The sequence below is a fragment of the Sitodiplosis mosellana genome, unplaced genomic scaffold (genome assembly GCF_009176505.1).
Source record: "Sitodiplosis mosellana isolate CC-2019 unplaced genomic scaffold, AAFC_SMos_1.0 Smas_scaffold_6197, whole genome shotgun sequence".
In the NCBI taxonomy this organism is placed as follows: Eukaryota; Metazoa; Arthropoda; class Insecta; order Diptera; family Cecidomyiidae; genus Sitodiplosis; species Sitodiplosis mosellana.
Window position 1 is genome coordinate 5,225,928 of NW_022601438.1, and position 20,122 is coordinate 5,246,049.

At 35.8% G+C, this 20,122-nt stretch overlaps 2 protein-coding genes across 17 annotated transcripts; both read right to left on the minus strand.

Moving 5' to 3' along the window:
* Positions 1–40: 40 nt before the first annotated feature.
* LOC129577194 (microtubule-associated protein RP/EB family member 1) lies at positions 41–16,199 on the minus strand. Of its 13 annotated transcripts, none has more exons than XM_055463818.1 (8): positions 15,573–16,199; positions 7,046–7,215; positions 6,509–6,654; positions 3,617–3,866; positions 1,859–2,010; positions 1,635–1,717; positions 1,395–1,485; positions 41–1,300 (listed from the first exon to the last, which is right to left on the minus strand). In XM_055463818.1, the coding sequence occupies exons 2-8, from the start codon at positions 7,164–7,166 to the stop codon at positions 1,250–1,252; spliced, it is 894 nt and encodes a 297-aa protein (XP_055319793.1). In that variant the 5' UTR covers positions 7,167–7,215; positions 15,573–16,199; the 3' UTR covers positions 41–1,249. The 13 variants fall into 13 exon arrangements, with proteins under 13 accessions (XP_055319793.1, XP_055319794.1, XP_055319792.1 ...); XM_055463819.1 differs by having other exon boundaries at positions 1,859–2,007; positions 16,024–16,198; XM_055463817.1 differs by having other exon boundaries at positions 16,024–16,198.
* Positions 16,200–16,763: 564 nt separating this feature from the next.
* Positions 16,764–19,790, minus strand: LOC129577193 (juvenile hormone epoxide hydrolase). 4 transcript variants are annotated; one of them, XM_055463815.1, is made up of 5 exons: positions 19,142–19,790; positions 18,202–18,612; positions 17,796–18,118; positions 17,461–17,679; positions 16,764–17,321 (listed from the first exon to the last, which is right to left on the minus strand). In XM_055463815.1, exons 2-5 carry the CDS (start codon positions 18,588–18,590, stop codon positions 16,882–16,884), a joined length of 1,371 nt encoding a protein of 456 aa, XP_055319790.1. In that variant the 5' UTR covers positions 18,591–18,612; positions 19,142–19,790; the 3' UTR covers positions 16,764–16,881. The 4 variants fall into 4 exon arrangements, with proteins under 4 accessions (XP_055319790.1, XP_055319788.1, XP_055319789.1 ...); XM_055463813.1 differs by having other exon boundaries at positions 19,111–19,374; XM_055463814.1 differs by having other exon boundaries at positions 19,121–19,301.
* Positions 19,791–20,122: the final 332 nt, after the last annotated feature.

The window sequence follows — 20,122 nt, forward strand, 5'->3', positions numbered from 1 at the left end:
AATGAAAAAAAAAAAAACAAAAACAAAAAAAAGACACGAGTTTCACGTTCTCTAAAACAACTTTTTAGTTTATTCTCTCCATTCAGAGTTCTTGGATTTGTTTTTTTTTACACACAATCTCACATCACTGTCATGACGAAAAAAGCTTAAAAAATCGGGATTTTCTCTTTTTGCTTATTATAATATTCTTCATAGTTTCGAGTGTGATTTGACCGATGCTTATCTCAAAATATCGAGCAGCACCGAAGCGAACTTAATGCTTCTTTGATAGATTCAAACTCATTGTGTTTTTTATTCTTTTTTTCTTGTTCTTCTGTTTGTTCGTTGCGACATTTAGGACTTTAAAGTTGTGTTTTTGTTTTAAAAGTAACAATCGCAAAAACATGCCATTCACATAACAAATTTGTGTGTGTTTTTTTTTTCTTCGGTTGGTTTGCCATTTTCTAATTTTATTTCGCCATTTAATTTTATTTTCTTTCTCATACCAAACTAATACATAAATACAAAAAAAAGGGGAAGGAAAATCATTAAGAATAATCATGCTGGATATATTTAATAAAAAGTAAAGAGAAATGTTGGTTTTTTTAATATTTTTTTTCTTCAGTTGTTGTTTGTTTCTTTGCGATATTAAATTGAGAAAAATACTCATTTTATGGCTGATAGATTAGTTAATATTTTGTTGTATCTTTCTTCTGTTGTTGTTGTTGCTGTTAGATTTATGATTATCATCTTATTAGATTTACACTGGATATTTGATTCAAGCGGTTGTTTCTTGTTTTTTTGTGTGTGTTTTAAATTGATATTTTTTGTTACAATTTTTCACATTAAAATTTTTTTTTTCATTTAAAAATGTATTGTGATTCACACTTGATTGGTTCCATGTGTTCTCTTTTAACGATTTTATCATAACAAGAGAAGAAAAAAAAGAGTGAAAAATTAGAATATTAGATTTTTAGTGCACTTCAGTTTGATTCATGTTTGTTCTTCTTGGTTGTTCATTTTTTTTTCTTTCTTCCATCGAAAACAGAATTGGAGGTGAAAAAAAAACATGTCCATTCACTCGGGTTCCCAGATTTTTGGAAGGCAGCAATGGCTAAATGAATATTTTAGTCGGTGCAATGTGGGCTTTTTTGTTTTGATTTTTTTTTCTGTTTTTACTGCAGATCGAAAAGAAAATAATGCAATCAAACTGGGGGAGATTTTGCTGTTTTTGTTGACGTTTCTTATTTAGGATGGGATTTTTTGTTATCTAATATTCTTCATCTTCTGGTGGAATCTCATCGGGAGGTGCGAAACCATCCTGCAAATAAACAAGAAAAACATTTTAGTTTGAATTATAATTTTGAAAGAGAATTTGGAGAAATAAAAAGAAAGGAAAAAATAATGAAAAATACCAAAGATGTTGGAATATCTACCTCTGTAGCGTAGAGAATGTCTAGAATTTTTTGAACTAATGGCGAAGGTTCGTCATCATCCTCTTGGCATCTGAAAATATAGTTGAAAAACAGAACAATGTTGATTATGAAAAATTACATCCCAAAACGACTGACCAATGTCGACGGAACAAAAATGAATTAAAAATTCATAAAAACTGTCCCTTGACTCTTGGTTTGAACGAAAAACGGAATACTTACAAAATTTCAATATCTCTTAATTTACTGAAATAGAAATCACGCTCTTTCTCGAGTCCTTCCAAGTTCAATTTCAAGTCGGTCACCTGAAACGCAATCATTTTTATATTTTAGTTATAAAATCCAAAATTGTGGTATCTTTCTTATGAAGGTGTCAAATTGTCCACATTCAGACGGTGGAATAAATGATGAAAATGTGGCAACAATACTAAAAAAAAATAACATACCTGATTTGTCAGATCATCGACTTGGGCATTCAGCGCCGAATTGTTGTGGCTATTATTTTCGGTGGAGCCCTTGTTGACGCCCGGTTTCGATGCAGCCGTTGGTGGTACTCGGGCCGTTGGCGGTGTTACCGTTCGTGGAGTTGCCTTAGCTACTACGAAATGCGCAATTAGCATTTGATTTTCAAAATTCAATACGTGCAGTTTATGCGACCGGCCACAATTAGAATAACATTACACACAGAATGGGACAATAAAAAATACACAAAAATTGAACCGGAAAGAGATAAGAGAAAAATAGAGAAATACATTGTGCTGGTTAGTAAATTTTGTTATTTAGTGTAAATTAATTTGTGTGTATGTGTGTATTTTTGGGTGTGTTGGAAAAGATGGTAAGTGCTAATTGTAACTAATTTCAACTAATGAACCAAAAAAATAATAATAATTTTTTGTTTCGCATGTTAATAAAATGTATGTGAGTGTGCAAATCGCCTTCTCAATCTACAAATCAATTTAAAAAAAAATTAAAAGAAATTTTAACAAAAAATTTAAAACAACAAAAATTGATCCCTTTCAAGCTACAAAAATTTACTAACTTCCTCATCTCGAATATCATTCGAATGATATTTTCAAAAAATACAGAAAAAAACAGTTTTCGATAAATTTTCATCGTATGAAAAAAAAAAAAGTGGAATTTCTTCCCATTTAACATTTAGGCATTTCTTCCATTAGTTCCAATTAGTCACAACTAAACCTTTTATCCCAAAACTCATTACCAAAACACAAAATAAATAAATCAAATTTAACAACGAAACAATCTATATTTAAAAAAAAAAGAAGAAAAACACCCATAGAGCATTGGAACGTACATGGTTTCGTTTTCGAAGCAACTGACGATGCAATCGTACGTTTTGGTAGAGCATTTACTGCTGCCTTTGCAACTGCAGCACCACTGCCCGAACCCAATCCCATCGGTAAATTATCACGTGCAATTAATGCATTATAATCTCTACCATCGTAATTTGCATCGAAAAACTTTTTGAACCATTGAAGAAATTCGAAATTGTCTTGGAAACGACCTTTGATTAGCTTATCTATGGGTATGATCTAAAGAAAAAAGTATAAATTTATCGAAATGATTAAATATACAACAAAAGAAACGAAAAATAGAAATAAAATTTACAATATAAAATATGAAATTTGTTTTTTTTTTTCATTCATACAACAAATCATAATATGAATAACGAATATGGAATTCGCGTTGATAAACTGAAGGGAAGAAAAAACAACAGAAAATTCATCGTTGGATCGCCGTCAAGTGTGTCATGTGAAAATAAACTCATGAGCAATGAATGAAGCCAAATCATACAAATTCTTTGATAATCGAGAAACCATTGACTTGTAATTGCATGGGCAGTAGTAGCAAGGCATTGTGATATTTTGCAAATATATATTATGTGGTCATTAATCTATACATTGCTTTGTACAAACATGGGACGTTCATGTGCATTATTCGAAATGATGCTAGTCAACTGCGAAATTAAATAAGAAAATGCAAAAATAAAAAAAGAACAACAACAAAAGTGATAAGAATGCTGCAGATAAATTCGAGAATTAAAATTGAAATTGAAATGAAGAAATTGTCAGAAGAAGACAAACAACGAAAGTAAAATAAATATGGTGAGAAATTGTGTGTGTGTGTGTGTTTGTGTGTTTTTGTGGGAAAAAGAGAGTTGTTTGTACTAGATTAATAATTCTTACTTCCTCTGGTTGCGCCGGGACGTCGTGGTGTTTGACGCGGTATTTGACGTTTCTGAGTCACTTCGGTGCATATGTTACCAGTGCCGAGTTCGTTTTGAATGGCTCCAGTACCCAATGGTATGCCAAAACGTGCCTCCAGCGGATCATACTCTCGACCATCATAATTTGCATCGAAAAACTTTTTGAACCATTGCAAAAATTCGAAATTATCTTGGAAACGGCCCTTTATCAATTTATCCACGGGAATTATCTGCGTTTTTGAGAAAGTTTTGCGCGTATTGAATCAGAAATCACAGTCGAACTCATTTTTGGAATTGAACCAAAAGCAAGAAAAAATAAAATAAAAACTTTGTGCGAACTGGTTCTGAGCTTGAACGTCGCGTGTTATTGTCAAAATAAATCAACATGAAATAAAATGCTGGAAAACTGAAAACGTTGACGACAATTCGATGCGTGAAAAAAAAATCCAACCAGAAAATCGATAGATACAAATCGTTACAAAAATAGTGTCATACTTCTCGGCATGAACCTATCGTTCTTTTTTTTCTATATCTTTCTTTGACCCCGGTACTAAGTAAGTAGAAGTTTTACCGGGTCAGTTCAACGTCATTCATTCGTTTATTTGCATGTATTGTATGGTCGGAAACGATGAAAATAAAACTATTCAATACATTCACGGAGCGCGAGAGAAACCACAACACGAATGTTTTATGAATTTAGATGTGTGTTGTTTCTATGATTAGGATTATGATGGAATCGATGAACAACAACAAAATATATGAACCGTTAATAGAAATATTAAATTTAATTGGTTTTCTTTTGATCGTTGCTTCTCCTTGATTTTGTTTTATTCAATCAACCGGTGCTTCCGGTGAAATGTTTTCGGTAGAACATTTTTGGGAATGACAATAATCATATTAGGTAACACGATGATTCGCATATTGAATGAAATGAAATTATCAGCATTCCATTGACTTGTGTTTTTTCCTCACTTGAACTGTCAATGACTTCTAATGCTACAATGACATCAATCGAAGTAGAAGAATGACAAAAAAAACAATCGATCCTCATATAACGCCATTCATTTCCGATGAGTTGTATATGAATACAGTACACACAGTAACAGTAAAATTAATGAGCTATCGAGAAAAAAATCGATGACAAAATGTGATTCCATAATTTTCGATCGTATGATTTTTCTCCACGTATACACTTCTCATTTCATCCATTTATATGCGTTTGGTTTGCGTTCGTCGTACATATACGATTGTCGTATTCTTGAAATAAAATTCGGATCGCGAGTGTTTTGGCCAAAAATAACCAATTTTTTTTTCTATTTATCGTAATGTCACTGTGCACGGTGTACCACGTTTGGTTTTGGTCTCTCACTCTCTCAAGAGCCTATACTCTCATCGTTTCCACGTATGTGGGCATCAGATAAATCAGCGCCTAAAACTCATCACCAGTTGTAAAATGCAGGCATGGTGAACATAATGTGCACTGTTCAAATGCACTGTGTTTATGTACGCGTCGTGCATTTATTGAAATAAAAAAAAACTGAATTTGGTGTTTTTTTTCTGCTGTGTATGCAACGCTAAACGGCAGGAAAAAGGCGAGAAAACGTAAGCTTTCAAATTGTATGTGTGTATTTCTTCCTCTTTTGCTTCTATCCTATGTGGTATGGTTTTTGTGTTGTTGTTATTGTTGCGGTTACTGTTCATGAACAGCATTGAGATGCATGCAATCGATTGTGTCTTAGACAAAGATATATGTGGTGTCTGATAGACGTATCTATTCGCTGAACATGCAATGCGCATAGCCAAGTGTTCAGCAACATTGATCCGCTATTTTTAGAACGAATCAGAGAAGAGCAAGAGAGAGAGAGAGAGAGAGAGAGAGAGAAAGCAAGAACAGAAGGAAGAATGAACCAATGAACAGCAACAACAAACAAAAAGAAGACGAAGACACAAAATCGTGTAGAACAATACGGACCGAACGAAAATAAATGGAATTAACAATTAACATTTAGCGGATGCTTTTCTTTTTATCGTTTGCACATAGTGTGCTCGGCGAGCATTGCTCGCACTATCCATTGGTCTCTATTTTAGATTGATTCTTGTGTGTGTTTGAGGTTTTTTTTCTCTCGTATTCCAACGCTTGTTTCATTCTTACTTTGCGCATTTTTCACGGTTATTTCTCCTGTGTGCTGTGGTAGAATGGAGTTTGTGCACTGTGCACACACACACACACACACATTACATATACACACCGATTCGAGCATACACGCGATTGTTTTATTCATAGATTGTTTCTTTTCTAGATTTGCTTCGAAAATGTTTACAATGAATTTAATCATGCCGTAGATAGGTATATATATATATATATATATTCTAAACCGATATCTATTACCAACCACATCGAACCGTATCGAAAAAGACGAAAAGAAAATGAAAAAAAAAAAAATACGGATGGTTGGAACTTGAATGTTGACATTGCACACCGTAATTGTGTGTATATTGATTTTCAATCATTCGATCGATTGACACATTGAATTCATGGCGTTTGGACGGTGTAAACGGTTTTCAGCTGCAATGAACCATGTGCTCCAAAATGAATCGATCATTTGTGTGTATTGCAATTGCATAATTAAAACGCCATGATTTATTGCTTTTCTGTTTCTCTTGCTGTTATTGTTGTTTGCTGGCAAATTGGATTATTTTCCATCACAATTGGAATGCCATAGTGAAGGCGGCAGAAGGCGACGGCAACGACGATGGATGCACCCACGTGCATATATATTCTGTTTAGTGCATTTTTTTTTCATTTGCTTACTTATTTTGCCATTCAAGCAGTTTTATTTGTCTGTGTATGATTTTTATTGTGTAGTCTTACCTTATCGACGTTCATCTTTTTGAATGCACCTTGTAAAATCTTGAAATTCTGAATGTATTCGTGTTCCAAATTTGTACGGAATTTGACGCGTTTCATCGGCACCGAACCCGGAAACAGCATGTCCATGTATTGACAGTAGGCCGACCCTTTGGAAATTGATTGAATTCAAATTAAATTAAAAACGGTTAACTCAAGCAAAGATATGGTGTTTTGCTTCTTTCTTTTTTTATTCCAAGCAAGATATGATTTAAATATTTTAGCTAGAAGTTATGTTTGAAATCAAAGAGGAAAAAATACTTCTTATAACAATTACGTTACATATCGAGAATAAAGAAAAAAATAAAATAAAAGAAATATCGATGCGGAGCGACGCTCATGGGCGAATGCGGCACTTTAATCTTCGTATAGAAAATCGAAAGCCCATATATATTGATGCATCAATGCAGAATTTCAAGACATAAAATAAAGGCAGCAACAACAACCGTACAACGTAATACGTTAAACTCACTCAACTATTGTACATTTGCATAAAATTACCTGTGCAAAGCTCTTCGATTTTTCCAAACTGTGCATTCAGACAGTCGTTTACCCACAACAGCATGTCATGCCGCGACAAATTATCTGATGTAACATTTGTTGAATACACGTTCACCGCCATTATTATGCCCTTTTGATGTACTTATATTGTTACACTTGCTGCTTTATAACTGCAAAATGGGTAGAAAAGACGGGGGAGAGAGAGAGAAGAAAAAAATTATAATCATTTTCATTATAATCATTTCGCCAAAAAAAAAAAAAAAAAATTCAAATCGGTTAAAATCCTATGAAAACAATTTTAAAATGTGTAAATCTTGAATATTTATCCGGGAGGAAAAGCATTGTGGGCTCAGTTAATATTATACACAACGGTGGATATCGAGGATTAGGTGTGCCATTTGCTTGCATTTTACCGAACACACACACAAAATCATGCAACATAATTGAATTTCAGCGACAACTGGAAAGGTTAGAACTGAATCATCTATCTCTGGCTGGCTATTTGTGTGTTTTTCGTACAGAGCCTTACGTAAATGGGTGATATACCGGTGGTGCCTATATCGAAATGTTTGATCTTATTTGCATTTGCATGTTGCAGATTATTTATATCGTGTCTAGAATTACACATTCAAAATCGAAATGAAGAAGCAGAAACAAAAACAGTTTAAAGGTCTTCCTACTCGCAGTTGAGGCTACACTCCGATCCAAACAATTATTATTCGGATCTATTATGGTAAGCCCGAAAACAGAAACACACACGAAATGGAAATATGTTCGTTAGTGACTAGATGCTATCGAGACGTTTCAATTACGAGCAAAGTTTTATGTTTGTTTTTTATTTATTCTTTTATTTTCCGCTGTAAATCGGTCAAAGTTTGAATACAAATTGGTTGGAAAAGCGAATGGAAAAAAGAAAACCAGCGTCTATAGTTTGATGGAATAATAGAAAATTTGGTTTCTATATTTGGATCCGTGTATTTCTACTTCATCGCACATTTACACAGGTGAATGTGGTGGAGAATCGTTTTTTTTTTGTTTCGACTATAATCCAAACAATTAGAACCTTGAATCGAATGGACGAAATGAAATCGAAATGGAGAGCGCTATAAAATTGCGTCAAAAGTTTTGCGTAAAACTCTATTCTTTCCAATTTCCATTCCACCGTTTTCTAATGACCTACGAATTTAGCCACACACACACACACACACACACACACACACACACACACAAGTGTGGAGCATAGCACCACGGAAATGTTGATCTGATTGAAATGCAAACGTCTTTGGAATTGAAAATTCTGTTCAATATCACAATTTGTGTGTATGTGTGTATGTGGCGTGAAACTAAAACTAAAAAAATTATGGCTTGAGCCAGTTTTATGGTATTTGACCGATTGGCGTTAAGCGATAAAAATGGAGAAAACTCATCATGGTACGTCATTTCGTTCAAACCTAACAAACAAACGGTGTGTAACACGTAAACCGTCTGCTGATTCATTTTCTGTTCGCTTGGCTTACATTTCTTTTTCTTTTTTTTCTTCTTGTTTTTTTATTTTTCGTTTCATTTCTATTACTTGAAAATGATCCGTTATGCAGTTCACATTCGAATTGAGTTTGGTCGACGAAATGAATGAGAGTGCCACGCCGTGCGCTCAATGGTAGCGCAAGCATAAAATATTAAATTGAATGTCGCAAACAGGGTGTTCAACAGATCACGCAGATGGTGGTGATTCAACCTGCACTCTATTTTCGAAGTGGCAGGATGTGTTGTGCACAATATTTACAATGGCTGGAAAATATATATAAATTCGATTGCGTGCAATTAATTGCACATGGTAATCTACAATTTATGGTGTTTTTCTGTTGCGAAAATTTATTCAATATATGTGAATTTTGATATCAGCACGATTTAGTTCATTGGGAATCGATTTTATGACTCGAATCACTTTTCATTTCAAATTTGTATGCGCGCGCGCGCGTTCGAGCTTGTTGACAGTGGCCCGAAGAAATTTTAATTTCAATAATATTCCGGTGTGTGTGAGAGTGGGTATGCATGCAAACGGGCTCCTTGATGCCCAATGAAAGTGTGATCGTTTGTCTCTATCTTGAATTAATCGCTCGGTCGTTTGGTTGGTTCGGCTTTCCACCACTGATTCGCTGCTTTTCTCTCTCTCTCTCTCTCTCTCTCTCTGTGTGTATTTCTTCTTCGTTCGCAGATATCGTGCGCTCTTCTTGCAAAATGATTAATGTCCACATCTAATTTTCATATCGGTTACACCGATATGCATATTTGCATACATTGTACCAAGTCGCAATTGCGATTGAGATCGAGTACACAAACGAGAAATCGGCCCCACTGAAATGTGATCGTCGCATTCCGTGGAATTATATTCATCTGGTAAAAATCTGTAAATGATAATTTGTTGTTTCGATATCGCGAAAACGTACACGTTTCAATAGACACTCAATTGCCGTATAATTACAAGCTAACAGCATGATTACATGTTTTCGCTCAGCACAGACACACGCTTCGGCCGGAAGACTGGGCAATAACAACAACCATACACAAGAAACGAAAAAAAAACATATTGATATCGTAAACGACGACGACGACTACGACGATGACTGCGAACAACATTAGCAAAGAGAAATTTTTCTACAAAAAAAAAATCGTTTTTTTTTCGAAGCCATAACTTTGTTGCATTGAAAAATATTCCATGTTTTGTTTTCATTTGTACGCTGTTCGAATATGTGTATGCGTACTCTAATTTTTCGTTGGCCGCAATTTCGCAAATCAACTCAGCTCGCAATTTACAATAGCACAGAAAGAGAGAGGAAGCGAGAGAGAGTAATCCGGCATTTTTTTTTTATCACACTTTACAAACGCACGAAAGAATGGCCACACACTGTGTGTTCTAATGGCATTTTGCCGCATATCCGCAATTTAATTAGCTTCGATTGATCGTCAACAATAAGAAGAAGTGAAAAAAAGAACCAAGTGTGCAACATTCCTGCATATGATTAACATCGTCTACTAACGATGCTCTGAACCGATAACTATTTTCTCATTCGAATTCCGTCGCGCAAAAAAAAAAAACACACACACACACAACAATTCACGAATGAGAAGAGAAACGAAAAAGAAAACTAACTGAAAATTTGAAAAATTTCTCACTTCTTCAATGTGACCACTGACTTTACACGATTGGCTGCTTGGTCAAGCTTACTCAACTGTGTGTGTGTGTGTGATTCAAGTCACATTAACAGCTGACTGGAACCACAACACAGAGAAGAAAGTGCTGCAAACCAGAAAATATTAACGATCGATACCGATTTTATTCGTTCAAATTCCGCCTGATTTTTCGTTCCAATTTTTTTTTTCGTCATTCCAATTCGGTTTTTTTTCTCATTTCTTTTGGAATGATGTTTTTTGTACGTCATTTCTTCGGTGTGGTGACGCGTTTGTAATAAATTTCGACACAGAAATAAAAACAATGAGTCTAAAACGAAAATTCTTATAAAACTTCTGCGAAAGTGGGTGAGAGCAAGATGGATGATAACACAAGGCTCACTCAATGTTAAGGGAAAGCGCAAAAATCTATTTGGTGTGAAAAAAAGAGAAACAACGATCTCAAATCGGATTGAAGAAGAGAAGAGGCGACTAAAACGAACACACGACAAAAATTGTATGAAAATTATTAATTAGCCAAAAGTATGTTATTAGAACGCGTTTAGTATCGAGACCACTACACAAATCCAAAATGATCATAGCGTGGCGATCGCTTTTGCGCCACTAGGCGAGTAAGCGTGTGCGCGCCAGCCATTCATTCATTCAGCCAACCAAGCAGCCAATCAGCCAGCCAGCTGGTGAGCCAGCGAACGGACAGACGGACGCACTACCCATGAAATCATTATAAAAAATTCAATGGTGTGAATTGTGTTTGTGTGGCGAAGCCATTCGAAATATACTTATTCAAATGAGCCAGTAACTCATTAGAAAGCAACCATAAAAGACATACGGCGAACACGGCCAAACGAATTGATTTGATTTTTCAACTCATTTCATTTCTTTGCTTTTGCTGCTGTTGCTTTTTGTTTCTCTTCTTCGTTTTGCTGTTTCTTGGTGAGTGTGAATGTGTATTGCAGTTTGTCGAAACCGATTAGATGGACCAATCGCTTATAAATATGATTTTAACCTGAAACTGTTTTTCAATGGAATTCTTTGGCCACATATCGTTCGGTTAGTCTCACGAACCTTTCGTTGCTCTTGTGTTCCCATATTGATCGACGTCGAAAAAAAATCGAACTCACCAAAAAAAAAACCATTGCAACTACTTAATCGGCGCGCTTAGCTGACACAGTTTAGTCTAGTGTTGAGTATGTGTCATTTATTTTCACCGGTCATCTCATTAGCATTTCTTCTACTAGTATTATGTTTATGCTACATTGCGACAAAAAAAATTAATTATAATTTAAGGCCGATTTTTCTCTGTTTCAATCGCTACTCAGGCGACTAGGCAGCTTATAATTTTAATTTAATTCAAGTCTGAGTCAACACAATTATTCACACATTTTGCTTTATCAATTCAACAAATTTGGTGATAGAGCAGCATTAACAGTGTGTGTCGGAATGTTTGAAGAAAAAAAAAAAACAGAATCAACTTTATGAGCTCACTAAAAGCATATATGCGCGATTTTTATCAACAACAAAAAACCCAATTGATTTTGATTCGGCTTTCTTTCATGAAAGAGCGCGCGCATTTCTGAATAAATCGTTCACCAAAGCGAACGAGAGCGCGCCCGCGCTCATGATTCGTTTATCGGAAAACATAACGGTGATGCGCCAGTTAAAAACCAGTTACGGTCGTCTCCGTTGCATTGCATCACTTCATAATAATAAAACATAAGGTCATTTCCTTTGGATTGCACCTTAAAAAGTGATAAATAGAACTAGTTACGATAGAACAGAAATCGAATGGAACAAAGCTAAATAGGGACAATTATATTTTAAAGATAAAAGGGGAAAAACACCATATTTTCATTTCGCCCAAGTTTGGTTTAATTATAGCACAATCAACAACTTTCGCCAAATGCTCCATTGCTGTTTAACCCTTTGAACGAGTCGAGTGTGCATTCAAAGTCAAAACAACGCCTGCTGCCACATGCCAATACATTTTTCATTCCGTCTTTCTTTCTATCTTCGTTACATTAGCTATGTTGTTGCTTCGATCAATCATTCAATTCAATGCTCTGATTTTCAATGTTACGTCCTTACCGTGCCGACGAATTGAAGCCAAAACGAAAAGAAAAGAAAAGTTGTGCGAGCCAGGCACATGGCAACTATGATTAAATTCACATAAAATCGGTCTCTCTTGCGCCTATGTATAGATATCCGAAGCAAATATGAACAAATGCATAAAAATCGAAGAAAACAAAATAGAATAACAAAAGCAATTGCATTGGCATTGTACGAAGATGGAACGGCGAAATTCTTTTGAAACATTTATACGCATACAAATGTGTGTACGTATAAAACGGATGATGTATCCAATAGAATATATACAAATCGGGCTATCCCGTCTTTGTGTACACACACACACATATTTGGGAGCGCGCACGGTGTATTTGTGTATTTGGAAGCACTCGATGGTACATGACATGCAACATCGAGCACGCAAACTATAGCACGAGGAGAGCGTGCAACACTTCTCGGGTTCTGTGTAGTCTTTTCTCGTCCATATCGAGGCAAAATAGCAAGAATATATAGCAAAAGCAAGCAAGCGAGAGAGAAACTGTGTGCCGTATGTCTTGAAAAACATACACACTCACACGCGGCCCGTAGATAGTGATATGTGTGTTTAACCGATTTTGTTCCATATATAAAACGAACAAAAAAAATTTACGGCTTAAAATCCGAACCGCTGCATACATATCCATACACATATGAAACAAAAAAGAAGAAGAATGGAATCGTACCAACGGCGGCTACAGTATAAAAATGTCGCCCGTCATTCGTCGTTGAATGTGAGAAACTGAGAAGACTTTGTGTGTATGTTGAGGCCGAATACGACTTTAAAATACATTGCCAAGGGAATGGATACGAACTTCAAAGCCGGTCCATACCAAAAAAAGAGAACAGAATCACATAGTCTTTCGTTTGTTTTTTTATTTCGATTGGCGAAAATCGAAAAGAAAAAAAAACGAAATCAATTGCACAAATTGTCAAAATGCGTGCGTGTGTGACATTTATTGAATTTGGAAAGTCTGAAACCGAACAGCAAAAGCAGCAGCGTTGAAGAAATGGATGACAACCAGATCGCTTTTTTCTCTGTATGTAGCTGAAGAGTCGCTCTCGCGCACGCCACACCGATTTATAAACAAGAATTAAGGTGGATGCTACCACGCGATGAAATTGGCCCGAACACTGAAAAATGACGCAATTATTCTCGCATTGGCAAAGGAACAGAAAATGTAACGACAAAAATCATCGTTATAAAATCATTTTAAAATTCAATTCTACACATACACATCTACCGACAGCGGCAACAAATGAAAACGAATAAAACAAAAAATAACGTCGTCGTCGTCGCATGGGCACAAGATGCCGAACGATGTGTGTAATATGTAAGAGATAAAGCGAGAGTAAGAGGAGAACTACATGTGTGTTGTGCGTGTGTTCTCCGGCTCATGATTCCTCTGCTTCTTCTTCTTATTCTTCGATGGACTTATGCGACTCTATAACGGCACTCCTAAAATCTTTCGAAAATGTTTCATTGAATTGTTTTTTGTTTCTTAATTTTTTTTCGGTTCTTGTGTTTCTTCCTTCCTTCTCAAATAACGCACACCGAATGCGACGTACTCACACAGTATTCTCGTGAAGAGATTGAGATAGAAAAAAGAGGCGAGCCGCCACACACCAAAAACCAATTAAATCCATTCAATAAAATCTCTTCGGTACATTATTTCAGTGAAACAATCAAAAAAAGAATTGCGCAAACAAACCGGAAAGATGATTTTTTTTTGTCATGTCGCAAACTAACAACAATAATGAAAAAAAATGAACAATATGTCCCTTTTTTCCTACTGTGTTGCGTGGAGCCCCCATTTGAACTCAATCAGCACAGTAATGCACACGTAATCAACACACTGCTCTCTCTCTCTCCCATTGAGAATGACTCATCACACACCATCTTTTCTGTGTTTGCTCATGAATTTCATTCTGAATCATGTCCCATCGCTTATACTCTCCTTCATTCGGTGGGGCTTTCACATGCACAGTGTGTGCGCGCCGCTTCATTTCATGAATTTTGATTATTTACACAGAGCGATTGAGAGAGAGAGAGAGAGAGAGAGAGAGGAGAGACCGAGAACTTTTCGATTGGCAATAAATTTGACTTTGCATCCACCTTTGTTGTTCCCTATGCTTTCTTCGTTTGAAATGTTTTGTTTTTTCGTTCTCTAGTTTCATTCCATTTAATATACAAATACGAGTAAATGCATTCAGTCGATTCCCAGTTCTGTTTCTATCTCGTTCATCCTCTCACTCTGTTGCTGTCTTTCTCTTTGAGTCGACGTCGTTAGCAATTTTGATGCATCAAAATAAGTCAAATAGTGCATGTGTTTTATGTTTTCGGGGCGAAAACCAACGAAAATAGGTTTCTTAATGCAATATTATAAACGGCCGATTTTCATGTCAGTGCTCACGATTTGCACATTACATATATTGCATCTTTTGAAGCACATCACTCTTTCGCTCAGTTCAAGTGTCGGTGTGCGATTCAAATTTATTTGCGAAGAAATAGAACTGGTTGGAACACTGAATGTGTTCGCGAATATGAATTTGAAAATAAGCAGAGAAAATAGGTAAGGAGAAAGGAGATCAAATGTGAAGTGACTGACTTTTAGAGACATACACACACACACACACACACACACATAAAGAAAGAAAGAGTGCCATTAGAATTCAGCTACAGACACAATCTCACTTATTGGTGTTTTTTTTTTTGTTAAATACTTTCGTTGAGCAACAGAATGAGAAAAAAATAGTAATAATCACACTTTAGTCATAAAGGAAAAACCATTTTGCTAATTCTTTTTTCTCGTCTCGGTGTCTCTCTTTTTGAATGGATTATAATTTTGGTTTCATATTTGTTCCATGCCAAATCGCCTTACCGCTTGCACCATATTCGAGTTTTTACACACGGAAGCGAATATAAAATAACATCATACAAAATGCACACACAAACAAACATACTGAGCCAATTCTCTTATTCTTTCGCTTCATTTTTTTATTTTTTTCTCTCCTTTTTTTTGCTATAATCCAATTTCGTTACTACTTGACTCTATTTGTCCATCGAATAATTTCAAGAAAAAGAAGAAGAAGAAAAAAGACCGCTTGCAAAATGAATGTCGGTAATTTTGTGAGTGTGTGTGTATCAAAATTTATGAAAAATTTGTTGTTGTTGTAAATGCGGCCGCATTTTGTTACAAGCAAAACTCTAATTCCAAAGCCAATCCCTTTGGTATACCTTGTGTTTGTTTTTTATTTTTTTGAAAAAAGTATTGAAACTTCTTTGGATTTTTTACGTCAGAACCGATTGAGAGAAATTCTGTGCACACACACTTAGTCCAAGCACACAAAAACGGAATTGCACTTGATTTTCGTCGTTACTGCTCCACGTCGATTTGTTGCGGGGTTATCGCGTTGTTGATTATATTTTGCACTATGTAACACTTTTTTCTTCGGTTGCTTCTAATTATTCCTGATTGTCCGGCACAAAATGAATTTTTTCTTCGTTCGGTTTCTGCTCGCCGATTGATTTCACCGAAACCAAACAACAAAGATAAAATGAATTTTTTTTCAAAAACAACGGATGGCTAATGCCAATGCGATGAGAACAAACACTATGTAAATCGTAAACGTCGACAACTTAAGAAGAATCTCTTGATCGGTTCTTCTCTGTATTTTTTCTTGCTTACTTTACTTTTCCGCTTGGTATGGTATATAACAAGAGACAGTTGTGTTTAGGTTGGTTATTTCGGTTTCGAACATATACGCCAGAAACAACGACTAACACTGCCAATGTGAAAATTATGACTGTCGAATCCAAAAACCGTATCACACATCCACACCACACCACACCGTCCCGAACGCTCTCTCTTTCTCTCACTCACTCACTCTCTCAGCAGCTCAGCAGCTCAATTGCGCGCGTATTCCATCACACGCATTACAACACACGAGAAATGCGCTCGTTCATCGAATGAAGGCGCGCGCGTTAGTTGTTTTTTTTTCTTCTCTTCTTCTCTCATTTCTATGTATTGCTATTTTGCTGACACACCATTTTAATGATTCGACGTTCAGCGACCTCTTCGATTTACATATAAACCGCATGTAGACTCATTATTTGCCCGCCAAGAAAGTTGATCTTGCGGAACGAGTAAATGGATGGCATTCGATTTTTACCAATTATTGAAATGTAATGCATTGTTTTTAATTGTTAAAATCAGAGAAATTCACTTAAAATGCCCTGAAATCGGCCATCAAAAGAATGAATCTTTAACGGTTTTTGGTTGTTTGTGTTGGAAAGAACTAGAACGATTGCATTCAATCTGACAGATCGTCAAGCACCATCTGTGGGGAAATTGAACAAGTATTATGCACGTTGAATGACGTGCGGTATAATTTTACGCAATGATTAATAGAACTTATGCCGGTTTCATTTTTTATTCGTAATTTTTTCCATTTATTCGTTCGATTTGTTTTACTTTATTTCAATCTTTTGATCCCTTTTTTCAATTAATTTTTATAGAATCTAATGTTTTTTTTCCCACACATGTCTATTGGGTAATGTTCAATTTTTTAACGAATTGAGTGAAGTCGTTGTACAAAACGTCTGGCAATTCCATTGCAGCGAAATGGCCGCCGCTGCGGTGATATGTACTATGAATTAATTTTGGGAATTTTACATTGAGTTGCCAATCGAATTCATGGGCCAAATCATGCTTGAAACGTGCACATCCAGTTGGTACTTGTACTGGAACCCGTTCCATTTGCAAACCGAAGTGTTGCTTTCCAAATGCTTCCGCATACAAACGCATCGATGTCGTTATACTATTGGTAAGGTAGTAGAGCATGAGGTTGTCGAAGAGCGCATCTTTTGCATAGGATTTATCAAGACCGCCGTCTTTTGCATCACGATTATTCTTATCGGTCCATGTTGAGAATTTTTCCAGAATGTATGCAGCAAGTCCAACGGGATTGTGTGCCAAAGCCGTACCTGGAAAAGTAACATCTTTTCTTCAAACAGAGAAATCAAATTGGTCTCAAAGCGCAAAACAGAGCCCGAATTCAAAACAATTGAAAATATTTTTCAAAACAAAATGGAGAAAAAGTCAGCTGTACGAATGCTCAATTACCGATTGTGTCTGGTTTGGTTGCCTGCAGATGGAAGTAGCCGCTTTCTTCGATTAAATAGGCGAATTTCTCTCCCATGGGAAAAAAGAAGTCGGCATGTTCTGCCGGAACGAAAAGACTCGGATAGAAGCTAGCGATGAAGGCTTTGAAGGTGCTTGCAGGGGACATTGCGGCGCACATATTTGAATGGTAACCGATTACATTTTCGGGGAAGAGTGTCGCTTATGAGAAGTAAAGAAAAATTGAAGAAAAAAATGTTAAAATCGAATGTCCAAATATCGATTTTGTCTGGTTTTGCCGCTTGCAAATGGAAGTAGCTGCTTTCTTCGAAAATTACCTAATGAGCTTCCAATCAACGATCCCCAATCGCCACCTTGAACTAAAAACTTATTGTATCCCAAGCTGATCATCAAATTTCGTAATACAACGGCCATTTCAGTTGGATTCAAGCCTGGCACGCTGGCACCTTCACTAAAACCGTAGCCAGGCAAACTTGGAGCCACAACAATGTAGGCAGTATCATCCTTTGCTTTGTTCAATTTTGGAATTATTTCGTAGAATTCACGCACTGAACCGGGCCAGCCGTGGATCAACAACAACGGAATCACATTCTTTGCCTTCACCGTTTGATTTTTGGTTTGAATGAAATGGATTTTCAGACTGAATTTTGGAAAATTGGAATGATATTGAATTAGTAATTGGGAATTATTGTTTTCTGAATACAGTATAATCAATTGATTTACCCTTGAATTGTCGTTGTAAACTGTGGCAATCCGTTCAAATACTTTTGCCGTTCGTCCCAACGTGTGAGATAATCGTCGCGCCAGTAATTAATCAATTTTTCCAGCATGTATTTGTCGAATCCATATCGAAAGTTAACATTCTCCAATGGTTCGACTAAGTGCAGTGGTTCACTGAGGCGATTACGTAATTTGGCGATGACATCAGCGGTATAATCAACTTTAAACGGTTTTACTTCGGTCTTTTCTACTCGATTTGCTCGTGAACTTGGACCCCAGTACTTAGTAGTATCAAATTTTGGTGGTGGTAACGGTGCGAAAAGTACTTGGTACACAACATACGCAACCACCGCAATCAATGCAGTCACAAGGCTAAAACCCTTTAGCCCCATTTCAATGGACTATCAGAAATGTCTGATTAATTTAAGATGAAAAAACAAAGATAAAAAATTATTCCAATACTCTGAATGTGACCTTCACTTAAACTTTGAACAAGAACACACAAAAATAAATTTGCCGCAACGAATTTGTTTTGACTGACAACGCACTTATAAATACAAATATTGAGAGATATCTCAAACTCAAAATGTAAATAAAATCGTTGGAAAATGTTTCCATGTATTTTTCTTATCTCCGTTGTTGGTGGTGAATCGATACTGAAACACGGTCGGTGTTTGCTCTACCGACAAATTTTTTTTCCTCTTCAACATTTATAATGCATACTTGTAGATATAATTAACTTTTTAAATTCTACATCTATGATGCGACCGGTTATTTTTCTGCCAATCATTGTGATTGTGCGTGACAGTGCCGATTTTTTTTTCTTTTCTACTTGGATGTTATTGGTAGCAACAACAAATTCTTTGATTGCTGAAATGTGTTCTGTTCAAGTTTAAATCATGCCATACTTACAAATACACACCGAACTGGACGATAGAAATACCTAACAAAAGTTAATTGAAGTCAATTTTTATGTGCAAATCAAATAAAATTGGAATTGTTCACGGAGAGAATTAGTACCACACTCACACAGGTGGTTTCAGTTGCTCGTCTGATATTCAACTGTCATTGCAAACACACAAAATTCCAGCCAGCCAGGCAAGCAGGCTATATTCGAGAACGAAAATATCAGAATTTTGTTATTATAAACAACTGTAATGTGCCGCATCACTCCCTTCAACAAGCGCTGCTCTTCTCATACACATATATACACCGGTGACAACACATACACAACAAATCATACGTATTTTAATGTATTGTAGCGCTTTCAGCGGTTGCTTCAATGATAAGACGCAAATAAACAACAACCGGTGAATGGGATGAAGGCAATGGAAATGCTTAAAAAAATCGAATTGTGGTTTGGAAATAAACCATATCTCGCAATTGATTGGTTGGACATCGAACGATAATTAGTCAGAAAATGTCAATATTTTTCTCAATTCTGAAGTAGGTACTGCGACTGCATATAAAACAGTGTTTCTACATTTCACCTTTCGATCACTTTTCACGTTAATTATAGCTACGGAATATTTGCATGGATCTCCCTCCACTTATAAATAGATATTGATACTTTCTTCGTGTGAAATAAAACCAGTATGAGATATTTGCACCATCAAAAAAAAGCAAATAAAATTGGCATTGTTCAAAATGTTTATAACTGAGTCGTGTGCAGTGGATAGTCTATCTTCGGGCGTTTCTTTTTTTTTCAAATAAAATATCACGCGCTTTTGTTTAGTTTTTGGTATAAATAAACAATATTTACCAACGAATTCGTTAAAGCGAAATATGGTTCGTCAATGAATTCCCAAGAGTCGTCTACTCGCCCAGATTCATCTGTTTTTCATCTAATTTTTCATAAAAATTAAAATAAAATGAAACAAATGTCGTTTTTTTTCAATTTCACATTAAATGTTTTCAGCTGTAT